Source organism: Dipodomys ordii, unplaced genomic scaffold (assembly GCF_000151885.1).
Source record: "Dipodomys ordii isolate 6190 unplaced genomic scaffold, Dord_2.0 Scaffold1, whole genome shotgun sequence".
Lineage (NCBI taxonomy): Eukaryota > Metazoa > Chordata > Mammalia > Rodentia > Heteromyidae > Dipodomys > Dipodomys ordii.
Genome location: NW_012267217.1, coordinates 49,291,594 through 49,306,307, shown reverse-complemented (window position 1 = coordinate 49,306,307; position 14,714 = coordinate 49,291,594). Strand labels below are relative to the sequence as shown.

The window sequence follows — 14,714 nt, the reverse complement described above, 5'->3', positions numbered from 1 at the left end:
CATTTAATATTTATTTTCATATCTCTGATGATTTTAAATTTTACTGCTGATATCAAATCTCCAGTAATCTGCCCCTCATGAATATGCTCTCTTTAAATTAGAAAGTATTTTTACCCCAGAAATTGCCATCCATCACCAAATCATAGATGTCAATATAAACTGACATATTTGTTAGATGTCACAGATTTTGTTTGTTTGTTTGTTTTTGCAGTATTGCCCTTACCCAAAGAATCTGACTCAGCAGAGATAGAAATAGACAGAAAATTATAGCATTGAACTAGTTCCAGTTTGTAACATGTCCTAAAGTTTTATGGTGAAAATTACAGTCTTTATATAAGAAAAAGAGGCCTAATAGTCAGCTTGGGTCTTGTTTCATTACCTAGAATTCTAGGGGAACCCTGTTGGCAAATGTAACTCATACCATTTTTCACTTTATTTCATATAGGTTTGGACGTGGATTTACTGTCAAGGTTCACTTGAAAAATAGCAAAGTGAGCATGGAGACCCTCACGAGGTTCATGCAATTACACTTTCCAAAAACATACTTGAAAGTAAGTGGTGGCATACTTTGACCTTGCTATCTTGACCTTTGACCTGGCTTTGGCAGTCAGTTTTAATAGCAGATGTTGATACTTCCGAGGTGATCATAACTTTGGTACTAATTGTATTAGCTTAGTTCTTGAACTAAGATGTGTATAAGATTCTTTGAGTTACACTTAATATGAATAAATTGAATTTTCAAATCAGGTATTTGAAGAATTTTCAAATTAGGTAGTTTTTATACAGTTAACATAGTCTTTTTATGTATGTAGTTGTTTTTCTCACAAGACTTTATGTTTACACTATATTTGATTTCAAATTATGTAAGCTACCATTTATTAGTTCTGTATGAGAGATGACCTGCATAACATGACCAGAGATGCATTTACCCTTAGAAAAATAAACAGTGAGCCTGACACCAGTGGCTCACGCCTATAATCCTAGCTACTCAGGAGGCTGAGATATGAGGATTGTGGCTCAAATCCAGCCTAGGCAGGAAAGTCTGTGAAACTCTAATCTCCAATAAATCACCAGAAAACCAGAAGTGGCGCTGTGGCTCAAGTGCCAGCCCACGACTGACTAATTAATAATAATAATAATTCAGAGGGACATAGTTTGAAGTGTTGATCTCCTTTGTTCCTCTCACTTAAAAAATAAATCCTGGTCTGGTGCTACTGGAATCCTAGATGCTGAGATCTGAGGATCAAAGTTTGAAGCCCCATGGGTATAGAAATCTGACTGTAATTAACCAGCAAAAAGCCAGAAGTAGAAGTGTGGCTTAAGTGGTAGAGAACCAACTTTGAGCGAAACAGCCAAGAGAGAGTGTGAGACCCTGAGTTCAAGCCCCAATACTGGCATATAAATAAATAAGTAAATAAATATAAAAAATTCACCAAAGTTTAAGCAGTTCTCAACTACCAGAACTATCATAGTGGGGATTTTATGCATGTATATAGCGGTTAGCTACAGGCCAGATACACAGGGATATGTGCATATGAATTTCACAGAGCACAGACTTACGTATACTTACCAGAACAAAAACAAGACATTTTATGGACAGGCCCTGTGCAGAAATTGATGATGGCAAATATTTGTTGTTAAAAAGAAGATCAGGCATGAAATAATGTAAATAAACCAGGAAATGTGGGTTGACCCCCACTGCACTGAGGTGATATTCAATAAGACTTTTAGACTATGAAACACTTCTTTCTTATTTGCCAATAGGGATATGAACAGCTACTTTCCCAAATTGGTGTGGGAACATAATGATAAAGTATCCATACTGACACTTCATTGAGCTACAAGGCACAATGTTAATTTAACTGATTCTGTAAACAAAACAATGTATTTTTTAAAGAATTCTTTTATCTTTCCTCTGCCTCCCCAATCCTTAGTTCACTTCTATAGGAAATAATAGCTTTCATGCTTTTTTTCAAAGCTTATTTTCTATCATATAAATTTAAATCAAAACACAAGTTAAAGGACACCTTTCTTCTCTAACTCATACTTTTGCTTTTAGTGAATTTCTGGGCTGAAATCTTTATGGACTGAGTAGCAAAATTAGTTTTCCTGATCTGTTCTTCATGAGAGCAGAACTATCTAAAGCACATGAAATGATGATAAAAGTTTGCTTTCTCCCTAAGGGAAGCATCCTTTACATGAAGGCAGCCATTTCTACATATCTACAAGGGAAATAGCTAGAAAAACAAATTGAAAGTGAAAATAATCAGGATGGCCAGATTACAATACACATAATGGAAAATCAAATCTATGGGAGAGGCCAGGCCTTGAACTAAGGGAATAAGGAAGACATCTTGAATATCAGTATGAAAAATACCACTGGAATCAGATCCCAAGAAATTGCAGGGGTAGATTTCTCAGTAAGAAAATATCTGATCATGCCAAGGCCAGAAATGTATGTCTGAAATCCAAGCTACTTGGAAGGCTGCAATTGGGAGGGTTATGGGTTTAGGCTATCTTGGGCAAAATGTTAACACAATTTCATTTCAATAATTAGCAGGGAACAATAACATATGTCTATAATCCCAGCTATGCAGGAGGCATAGGTAGGTTAAAAATGGGGCTTGTAAACATAATATGTAAAGTAAAATATGTAAAAAAATATGTAAAGTAAAAAGATAGTACATCTGCTTAGCAAATGCAAAGAAGTAAGAAGGGAGGGATGGAGAGAGAGACAGGAGAAAGGGAAGGGAAGCAAATGGAGAAATGAAGGAAAGAAAAAAGGGAGGAGAGAAAGAAGGAAAAAAGGAAGGAAGGAAGCAAGGAAGGAAGGAAGGAAAACAGGAAGGAAGGAAGGAAGGAAAGGAAGGAATATCAAACCAATAATGTTATAATGTGGTACAAGTAGGAAAAGTTAAATTTTAGAGATATCTGACAGAAAACAAACAAAAAGCAAAAAATTTAAGACATTGTAATAAATTATACATCCAGAAAAGCAAGGTGACAAAAATACTCTAAGGCAGTAGGAGTAGAGGCTACTAACAACATGGTGATACCAGAAAGGGAACTGCACCACCTAATGAACAAGGCTCTTGAAATCTACCATTGTAGCTCGCATAAACTGAACAGCTAATTCCTGGCATTGTAACACAATCCAACAGAGAAATTCACTTTTAAACACTGATCTCCGTGGACCTTTACGTGAGCGGAGCCTACGCTAATGGGCGGAATATCATCCCAAAAATGTTTTCCAGAGGAAATGATGTCCTTTGCAATGAATTGCATTTGGATATTTCTCTTAGCTCTTGGGTAACATTATAGCTAATCAAGTCAATATGAGAATACATTGCAATACAAGTTTGTTCTTTGGTTTGGGCAGGATCAGCACCTTAGCATGCTGGAGTACCATGTACCAGTTACAGCAGGAGGAGTAGCAAACATTTTTGATTTGCTAGAAACCAACAAGACGGCTTTAAATATCACAAATTTCCTTGTGAGTCAGACCACTCTGGAAGAGGTAAGATGTGCACTGTGAGCTACATTCACAATGTCATATTGGTCCTTATGCATTCTAGGTATTTCTCTCTAATGATATTCTATTTATTTTAATAGAAGTAATATGTAATCTTGCACCTGAAAAACTTAGCAGAGAGCCAAATTTACTTCTAACTGCATTTTGGAATATTAAGAAAACCATTCAAGAGGCATTAACTACCTTTTAATGAAGACATTAAGCTTTTTCCTACTCATTTTTATAAGATATCTATATCCACAAATTTATATGTCTATGTAAAGCAACAAAGCACTGTATTCAGTTACCAGATAAATAGCTGTTAACATTTCCCTTACTTTGGACTTGGTAGGTTCCATAAATTCTCTTCTACTGGATTGGCTTCCTGTATTCAGGTGGCTTGGTGTTAGCTAGAAAGAATGTGCAGATCTTTAGATCTAACCAAATTCACACAATTAAAACAGGAAATTCTTTTCTTTCACTTACTATCTGAATTTACACTCAATAACAAGAGGCTTTCTAGGTCATTCTTTATCACCTCTGTACTGTCTTAATATTATGCAGTTCCAGTTAATATGGTTTATAGTATATTTGATATAGCCACCATTGGAATGAGCCTCTCAGACAGTGTATCATGCTGTTTTTTATGGACAACTATGTTATAAGACTTTAGGTATTATGATAGGGACATAAGACACTATAGCATTGCAAACAGAGCTTTACCGTTAGACTTATGAGCAACTACTAGCACCAAACTTTGCCTTAAATAATTAAATTCCTGAGTGTTTGGCCATGAATCTATAACAGATTTGATTAATACAAACCTATAAAAGGTCTGCTTATTAAATAATTGGCTAACAATATAACCATTGATTAACTTAACTCTACAATTTTTATTTCAGTCTTAAAACTAGTACAATTACTCTGAATACTTCTACATAAACATTTGGTATGACTTTGGGCAGGATTTCTTGTCTATATGTAATAGAGATAATAGATGTGGAGAATATGGATATGAATAAATAACTGTAGATATTCCACTGAAGCCTTAAATATACATAATGATTATTAATGTAATCATAGTATGTAATAGTATGATGTTGTTTGCAGCCAAAATTAAAGGTGACTAAAACATGAGTCCTAATAAAGGTATACATATGCATAAAGACATGATGTGATAAAACCTACCTTTCTTATCTGATGTTTAATTGTGTGTGTGTGTGTATGAAAGAGAGAGAGTCATAGAAGCAAAGAACTACTAATCTTTTGTCTTCCTTTGTTACTGGCACTAATGATGTTCTTTTTCCTTGGAAAAAAATCCAATAGGTTTTCATCAACTTTGCCAAAGATCAAAAGTGCTATGAAAATGCTGATACCAGTAGCCAAGGTTCCAGCATCAGTGTAGACTCACAAGATGACCGGACAGAGTTTTAGCACCTGGGGCCAATTCAACTTCAGCAAAGGACCAATGGATACGTTTTTGAAGAAGATAACCACTTCCTCAACATCTCTTCATTTTTTAATTATTATATTGTATGGCAAGTCACCATTGTATAAGACTTACACGTTATTATAAATGGAGAGTTTACTTTCTGAGGTCACTGAACGTTATTGACCCTGAAATGAATTCCTGTACACTTAACACTGTGAGCATACTAATGTAGACTTAAGCAAGAGAAACCACCTCATGATGACTATCTTAATTTATTACTTTCATACATACACACAAAAAAGACAGCTAAAAGGCACTATTAGTAGCTGAAACTATTAGTAGTTGAAAAGGAAGACTGGAGCCAGAAAAGAAGGTGGATTGGGATTGGGACAGACAGGGTTGGGCAATCAAATGAAATAATTTATTTTCAAATATAAGAAATGTAGCTCATGCATCTACTACTATGATACATAATGTGTGAAAGGACAGATCAACCCAGGTAGTAAGCGGTGAGCACAATGTGTACAGGACCTGTGAATACCTGGGGCATACCGGACATCAAAAAGTACCCTACATACGAATGAAGTAGGGAGGACATTTTACCCTGGTGGTAAACAGAACTTACACTTCTTTCCTGCCATGCATTGGTAACAGGAAGGCACAGTATGGAGCAAGAAGCTACTTGCACTTCAAGGGAGAAATAAGAAGTATCAGTTGAGCAGATACAAATCCTGAAACTTGGTAGAGAATTCACGTGCTGCTGGCAGACACTTTTTACGCTCTTATAGACGCTCTTATAGTCCAGGTTTCTCCTCAGGAAACATTCCTATGAAAGGAAAATGAACCTAATTTTCAGCTTATTGCCTGGCTGACCCAGAATCATGTGTATGATTGTCAGATAGCCTTTTTAATATGCAAAATTACATGGCCCTGGAAGAAGGTGCTTTAGGTACCATTTGTGTGCCTGTGTGTGTGTCTGTGTACATGTGAGTGTGTCTGTGTCTCTGTATGTAATGAGGTTGTCAGCTTTGGCACAACCATTTCTGTTTCAAAACCAAATAAATTCCAAGCTTAGACAAAACTATTAATGATGTCATTTTGTTTGTTAGACAAGAGTCAGGGATATAGAACTAGGTATTAATTACCTAGACTCGCTTACCTCTTCACCTCCCCATCTCTCTTCTTGCTCCCAAGGAATTACACATGTGCTGATCCTCTACCAGAAATGCTCTTCCCATACTCTGAGACGAGTCCTCCTAAAGGTTATCTTTTCTGCTCTAATTTCTCATTTAAATTGGATCCTCGTCCTGTACTTGGTTGTACCTCCTACTTTAATATCAAAGCATGTAGCATCATTTGTCATATAGCCAGACTCACACTATATATCTTACCAGCTACCAGCTAGGATAGAAAAGGTTTATGGTAAGTACATAACCAGTGTATAAATAAGCCTTGTGGAGTTTTAATTCTGAGAGCGTGGTAGCTATAGGATCCCAAAGGATAGAGGGAATTTTTTTTTCCATTGGATCTTGATTTCTGGTGGTTGGTTGGTTGGTTGTTTTTGAGCAATGATGGGAAAGAAAGCAAGAGAAAGGAACATGGAGAGAAATAACACAGAGGAAGCAAAAACTGGGGAGATAGTAGTGGGAACTGGTACTGAAGAGGAATAAAAGTCCAACAATAAAGACGAGTGGTTAAATGGACCTTGAAACCCAAGAATATCCAAGGTCTTTCTTCACATGCACTCAATGTGCAGCCTGACTATGTGGAAGGTCTTCGTTGCCATTACACTATCTTGAAAGTTAACCCCTTTGACCAGCACTTTATGTGAATGAATGTCCCACAGCAGCAGAATGACTACTGCTTCATTGCAGCAAATAGCAAGCCTAAATGCAGAGGAAGGTCCTGGGACATGTGTTCAGCAGAGCTTCTGATCATCCTAACACCCAGACTGGGGACTCTAGCTAAATCTTTTCTCCCAGAAAAGCCCCGGATGTTCTTTGGATTTCTCTACTGGCACATTTATTTGAATGTTTAGTATTTATTTCCCACATTTGACTTGAAACTTCATGAGGACAGAGGTCTACTTTGTTCTTAACTCTCCCATCGGTACCTGCACAGACAATAAATAGTTGTGGCAATCAATAAATATTTATTGGCTGATTAGATAAATGAATGAGAAACTAAAAAGAAGCCACATGGTTGGTATGGAAACTAAGCATTCTGATTCCGTTTAATTTCTGAAATTCAGTGCAGTTTCCCCTGAGATAACTTATTCAGAGAAAAAGAAAAGGAGAGATGATGTTTGGTTCCCTATTACAGATATTACAGTCATCCCACTGGGATGGGAAAATTTCTATCACTTCTTTGGAATGAGAACTGTGATGCTTGGCTTTTTGTAGCTGTTTGTATTTATTTCTTCTTTGTCTTGTTGTATTTTAGCGTATACTTTATAAGAGTCTCGTGGTCCCTTCTTGCATATAAGAAAGGAACACACATAAAAAACTACTTAAACCCATCTCCCTTTGGGCTCCACCACAATGAAGGAAGTATCCTGAGACATCTCAGGTCTCCGAGGACTGCCTCCACTCTAGATTCATACAGAATCTCCTTTCTTTATGTGCATTCTTTGAATCATCTCTGAGGATAGGAACAATTTTCACTTCATCTGTGAAACCCAGTTTTCCTAATATTAAAACACAGTGCAAAATCTGAAGAATAGAAAGATATAATATGCAGCTACCTTCCCCAAATATGCTTTCTGCTTCTCTAATTTACTCCTGGACAAATAGCCGGTGCTGCTCTAGATGAGGATGGTGGAGCTGGAAAGGGATGTATTACTCTTCCTCCACCTGACCATAGGAGCCTGCCTATTTCATTAACCAGAGCTTAACCTGAGTCAGATAGCTAAAAAGCAATGAGTAATATTTGGGCATCATATGTTACATAGTTTATCATTGTACTCATCACTTAGAAGTCCAGACTGGTTTTCCATAATCTTCTGCATAAAGTACCCATTCAATACATAGACTCACATATACTCCTCCCCACCCCACCACAAACAAGACTTGAATACGTTAACTTAGTCACATAAAATTCACTAATAATAATAATAATAATGTGCCTACTTGGTCACATAAAATTCATTAATAATTTAGTGGTGAGCTGAATTTTGGTCTGGAGGGAAGCACGGGTCCTGTTTGTCGTGATTATTTTTCCCTTGACTTGTGCAGAATGGAAGAGCTCCCTTAGTTCTTTTTTATGAGTTCTAACCCCTCTCGTGAGCAGTTTACTCTCATGACTGAAGCCCTTCACAGGTGCCCATTGTACTGAGGAATCAGCTACAACATAGGAATTTTGAGTCTGCCTAACATTCAGACCACGGTATATACTATTACACATAATTTTTCCTTAATTTCCTGATTGTTCACAATTAACGTATAGAACTGCAGCTGGTTTTTGTATATTGCCTCTGTATCAACTACATTGATCAATTCTAATGTTTTGTGGAATTATAAGGTTTTCAACATATACCACATGCAAACAAAAATTATTTCTTTAGAAATTTGCATGCCTTTCATTTATCTAGTCTGGCTCAAACTTCCAGTACCATACTGAGTACAAGTAGTGAGAACCTCCATGGATATCTACTTCTCCACTGTTGTAAATTGTAAAGGTCATTTTCTATGTCTGCCCATATTTTATCAGCCACTGATGGCATAGTTAGATTTTATAATAGCTAACATTTATGTAATAAGGTATATCATTTCGTCTTTTGCAAAGACTCCTGACACACATAAAATCATTTAAACTTCACATTACTGCTGTGAAGTATTAACACCTTTAGATGGAGAAATGGGATTAAAAGAATTAAGAAACTGATTTATAGCAAAATATAAGCTATTCAATTATGGTCATTACCATAATTACCATAATTACCATAATCTGTATTTGTATCTGTAGTTTTATTCTTCTTAGTCTCATTTTTCTGATTTCTCTGGTTTCTAGTTCCAAGTTGTATCAGCAAAACATTCATTATTATGGCCTCTTCCCAGACCAGCAATTACATTAGGCCTCTGGCCTAGGCTGGTCAGAGTAACTTGTTTATCTTGACCACTTTGATTAGTTAAGAGACTGACACATGACTCCAGCAAAATTCGCCAATCATGTTTGCCGTGGAGACAAATTTCCTTCTCCTGGGACTTGAAAACTGGGTGATGATGAGTCTGGAGCTCCTCCTTGCCTTCTCATCTCACCAGAAAGAGTGGGCCTAGTGAATAAAAGTCAAACAGAAAGAAATAGAACAAACAAGAAATAGACCTCATCCCACTGTCTTTTGTTAACCACAGATCCTCACCAAACCTACAGGACCAATTAGAAAGCAATGGAGGACAGACAGTGGGACCCTGCACAGAGAAAGGCATTCTAGGAAATCATTGCAGCAGAAAGAAGCAGCTTTGGAGATAGTCAGATTCCAGGTATATTTTGAAAGTAAAGATAACAGAACTCACTATCCCGTTAGGAATATGTAATCGTCGTGAAATATGAGGATTTTGACATATCCCTTAGTGACCTTGACAAAAGAAGTTGCTTTTTTTTTTAAATTTAGTTTTATAGTCAAGGTGATGTACAGAGGGGTTACAGTTACATACATAAGGTAATGAGTGCATTTCTTGTCGAACATTGTTACCCCCAGTCCTTTGTTTTTCTCCCACCTTCCCTCTCCCCACCTCGACCCGCCTCCCCCAAGTAAAATTCATTTCCAATGTAGTGTCTTGTGAGCATCACTGTTGTATTGGTTCACCCTTTGTCCTTTGTCTCACAATTTTGATGTTCCCCTTCCCTTACCCAGCTCAGATAAATATATTTACAAGACACAGGTTACCAAAATTAAAAAGAAAAAACGGTGACAATAGGGGTTAAACCAAAGGGGAAAAAATGAAAGAAAAAATAATTTCATACAATACATTAAAAACAACAAGAAAAAAGCCTCTTCTTTTCATATCTTGGAGTTAATTTCGATTAACATCATTTTATATGGTCATATGTAAATAGCTATTGAGCTATTGTGAGCCTCTGGTAGGGCTATCTTAAGCATATACTAATTTTCCTTTTTTGCAATTGTAAACATGATGTACAGAGAGGTTATAGTTATATAAGTCGGTAATGAGTACCTTTCTTTTTGAATGGTGTCACCCCTTCCCTTGTTTTCTCCCAGTTTTTCCCTCCCAACTTCCCTCCACCAAAAGTTGTATAGTTCATTTTCAACATATCACTGCTGCATTTGTTCACCCTTTGTCCCAACATATTTGTCCTCCCTCTTCCCCTTCCCCAAAGAGAAAAACTTACATATAAGACAAAAGGTACAGAAATCAAAAACAGTGACAGAGGAGAGGGAGAGAAAAGCTAAATAACAACAACAAAAAAGTTTAATGACAGGAAGAAAGCTACCAAAATGGTTAAATGGAATTGCAATTTTCAGAAAAACTGAAGAAGCAAATACAGTTTCAGAAGACAAGGGCAAGGACAAGGTTTAAGTTGCAAAGAATGTGAAACACCAAACAGATACTTTCAAGGAAATGTGGAGTAGCACAGATCTATGTGTCTGGAGTTTTGTGAATGATCCAGACTGGAAGAAAAAATATATACAAGAGACATCGGCATATAGGTGGCAATAAAAACTCACAAGTCTAGATAAAACCTGGGATGAGTGTATCTAGAGCTAGTGCACAGGCAGGAGGAGTATTTCTAAGGGTGAGAAGGAGCACCCAGAAATAATGTAGAACATGTAGACAAAGAAAAGAAATTGCTCCTAAAAGGGTGGGTGTGGCTGACCTTGTCTAGGCTGCTTGTGGGATTAAAATAAAGGATGAAAACTGAGCATTGAGTTTGACATATTCATGAGTGACCTTGACAAGAAAATTTTCTGTGTGATGATAGGAAGAAATCCACACTGGATTCAGAAAAAAAAATCAGGAGGCTGGAAAGTGGAAGTGAGTATATCGTTAACTTCTTTGAGGGAATCTGGAACAACAAGGCAGAAAAAAGATGTTAGTTGGAAGGGAATTAGGACTATTTAAAAAAGGGGTCTTAACTGTCTACAGATAAGTCAGAAAAGGATCAAATCTTCCATGCATGGTGTCCATTTCTGATCATCTCTTGGATAGATAGTATCTTTTATTTTTTAGGATTAATGACTGCGTTAGCCTGGGCTAATGTAATTTATGAGTTGGTCCCTTTTTTGGGGGGTCATAGAATATAGTACTGCTTCCTCCCTGACTCATTCTCCCTGCTGGATATGTATGTCATCTTCCACTTTCCATGAGCCAAATGCTCCTACTCAGCTTTAAGTCACCTAATTTTACCTCAGTGGATTCGATGACAAATCCCTTCTCTCAAATCAGAGACCCACCAGACTTTAGCTTACTAAGCTAAAAATGAATGCCGCTTTTCCTGTACAGTATTTCCTCTTGTTGTCTATTTTATTTTGATGTGGCACATGCTGGAGGGCTCAGAGAAGCTCACCTTCCTCCTTAAAATCATTTCACAGATACTTGACACATAGCGTGCATGCGTACACACACACACACACACACACACATTCAAGTCAAAAGCCCCAACGTAGAAAAGAAGCACTGTGCTCACTCATACATTTCCTCTCCCTTCTCCTGTCCTTAAGCCTTCAGCTTAGTAAGTTTTCTCCATATTACCTTTCTTCTACAAGTGAAAAGCAAAATTTTGAGGTGGAAAATGTATTTCCTTTATGTTTCAAGAGAACCCTGTGAACAGAGCAGTATTAAACAAGGACTTTGGGAATTGCTTTTCAAAATTAGGTATGTACACATAAATCATCTAAGAATTTACTTCTATGATGTTTGTCATAAATGGAAAATTACCTTGGTTGGTTTTTCCACATTGTTTCTGGAATATTTCCAACCCTCTAACTTCATCCTCTATCATCCTCTTACTTCTATTTCCACTCAGCTTCAGGGGAAAAAGCATAGTTATCAGAAAGGCAGAGGTATGGAGGTGAAAGACACATACATGGTCTTCCTAGGCTAGTCTACTACAGCAAATAGCAAGTCTAACCTGTCCCAGAATTTCCCTGTTCTGCTTCAGAACCATCACAAAGTTTACAGCCATCTCCCATGAGTGGATTTACATTTAGGTCAGAACAAGGATGTATAAAATTTGAGTGCCAGAATGATTTACACTGAAGACTTGAACTTCTGTTCCCTAGTCAATAAATTCCCTTTCCCCATCAGTACTTCCATAGGAAGTTACACTTTAATCAGAAAGTTGCTTGCTGAGCAGAGAGACTCATGGCAAGTCCAGTCAATTATGCAATTCCAGTATTTGATGTCATCAGGTTGTTCAGCACGGAAAGCATCGCCCTCCATAGATGGATTCACCCTTGATCACCCTCTGGAAATCTTTTTCTTCCTCACTAACATGTGAGCCTTTAACTCTACCATCTTTGTCTCTCAGGAGTTGTCTTTCAATCTTTCTTTAGCCAGCCAACCTTTTCTGATAGCCCTTTTATTTCTTTAGACACAATAATATAGCACTTTCAATTAAGACATAGTTGTTCAGGTGGAATGATTTTCTGTCTTCATTATTTACTGAGTATGAAGCTTAATTCAAAAAAATGTTCCCCAACTTCTCACTTCATAGCGATCATTTAGGGCACTTTATTAAATAAAAAACACCTACAGCTTCTGATTTAGTGGGTTAGTGATTAGGAAATAAGTTGTATTTTCAACAAGCATCTAGGCAATTTTTATCTTCAAAGACATTGGAGAACAATTTGATATACTGGGTTTCTATGTTCTTGGCTGACTACCTCACCATGACTGACCTATAACTCACACATGTACACTGATTATATCTACACTTTTTAAGCACTCATAAAATTGAATGTGTTACATCTGAGGGGCAGGATAAAGCAGAGATTAACCTAAGTGTACATCTAGGAAACATTAAAATTCAGATATTGATAAGTAGGTCTCAGAAGACCCCAGGCTTATACATTTTTTAAATATTTTACTTTTTGGTCATAAGGCTTAAACTTAGGGTCTAGATGTGAGCTCTTTTGCTGAGGGCCAGGCTCTACCACTTTGAGCCACAGTGCCACTTCCATTTTTATTTTATTTTATTTTATTTCATTGGTGGTTAATTGGAGATAAGAGTCTCGTGGGGACTTTTCTGCCCTGAATGGCTTTGAATCACGATCCTCAGATCTCAGCATCTTGAGTAGCTAGAATTATAGATGTGAGCCACGAGCATTCGACACTTCTGCATTTTTTTTAAAAAAAATTATTGTCAAGGTGATGGACAGGGGGTTACAGTTACATAAATAAGGCAATGATTACATTTCTTGTCTAACTTGTTTTCCCTTCCCTCATTTTTCTTTCTCTTGCCCTCCCCCTCACCCTGTGTCCCCCCTTTCCCCCCATTTTTAACAGAGTCACAGGGATGTCATTGCTGTTGCTGCTCCTTAGACACATGGAGCAGCACAGCTAGAGGTGGTCCATTGAGCCGAGTGTCTTGGTTCAAATTCAAGTTTTGCAGTTCACCACCTCATTCTGAAGTTGACTCCCCATTGTCCTAAATAGGTGGCTTTGGACATTATAACCTTATTTTCAAAATGGGCATAATACCACTGTTTTTATCATGGAATTTTTTGATGATGAAAGATTCAAGGGATACTGAAGTCACTTAGAAGAGGCTCTAGAGAAAATTCACACAAATGACCAGAGCCATTGACACTGTGATATGTCTTGGTTTCACCTAACAGAACCAGCAAGGAAAGCAGATTTAAAGCCATTCTTGCTTCAGACAATTTCTCCAGGAAAAAAAAAATCCACAAACCAAGATTTCTATGGATAACATGAGCCATTTGATTTAACATGAGCCATTTGATGAACCTTTAGCACTTTACTGATTCCAGAAATACCTTTAGTGTCACAGGATTGAAGCAGAACCTTTGGTCTCTAATGGACACAATTGTCTCCATTTTATTCTGGGCCCTAGTTGTTACAAAAATATTGCTTTGCTTTACCTTCAGGTTAAATTCTCACAAGTAAAGATCAGATTATAGTTTTGTCTTCAAATTTTTATTTTCTGTAATTTAAGAGTATAAACAGTGTCGTGTGTGAAATACGGGCTTTCAGTAAATGTGGAGGGAGGGAAGGAAGGAGGGAGAGATGGATAAGCAAGGAATAAAGGTAATGATTCCTAAAACTTTTATTTCATCTTTCTTTTCAACAAAATCTGAAATTGTGCCTTACAGAGTATTCTTGTAAGCATATCTTCTTCATTATGGTATTTTCTCAAATTTTGATCTGCACACAAAAACTGCGTGGATAAATTGACCCCAGGATTTCATCTTTTCTAGAAAATCTATAATAATTAGTCAAGGTGTGGCCACTGGAAATTTTACATTTCCCCCAGTGTTTATGATGTAAAGCCAAGGTTGAAATCTACAGTTCTTTGTATGGATAATTGATATTTCACTGGAGAAAGTGAGCTCAAAAACAATATTGAATTTTATTAGACTTTGGGTCCATAGATTGAATGATAAATTGTATTACTTCAATATAGATCCCAGACATAATGGCCCATAAAAACTTGTATTATAATCATGCCACTAAACTACACGAGAAAGAGGAGTCTTTTGAGAAGTTAAATAATGTCTTCAAATGAGGTGATAATCAAGTTATGCTCTAACCTTTTAAACTTAGATTTAACAACTAATGTAGCCAAAAGTAA

The 14,714-nt window shown here is 36.9% G+C and overlaps 1 protein-coding gene across 1 annotated transcript in view; it reads left to right on the top strand.

Annotated features, from left to right (window-relative positions):
* Nucleotides 1-4,945, top strand: part of Abca12 (ATP-binding cassette, sub-family A (ABC1), member 12) — a 192,608-nt gene extending 187,663 nt beyond the window's left edge. The window contains exons 50-52 of the mRNA XM_013017562.1: nucleotides 446-551; nucleotides 3,380-3,517; nucleotides 4,838-4,945. Of these exons, the coding sequence (XP_012873016.1) occupies nucleotides 446-551; nucleotides 3,380-3,517; nucleotides 4,838-4,945 (352 nt within the window). The remainder of the gene's footprint in view (nucleotides 1-445; nucleotides 552-3,379; nucleotides 3,518-4,837) is intronic.
* The last annotated feature ends 9,769 nt before the right edge of the window (nucleotides 4,946-14,714 follow it).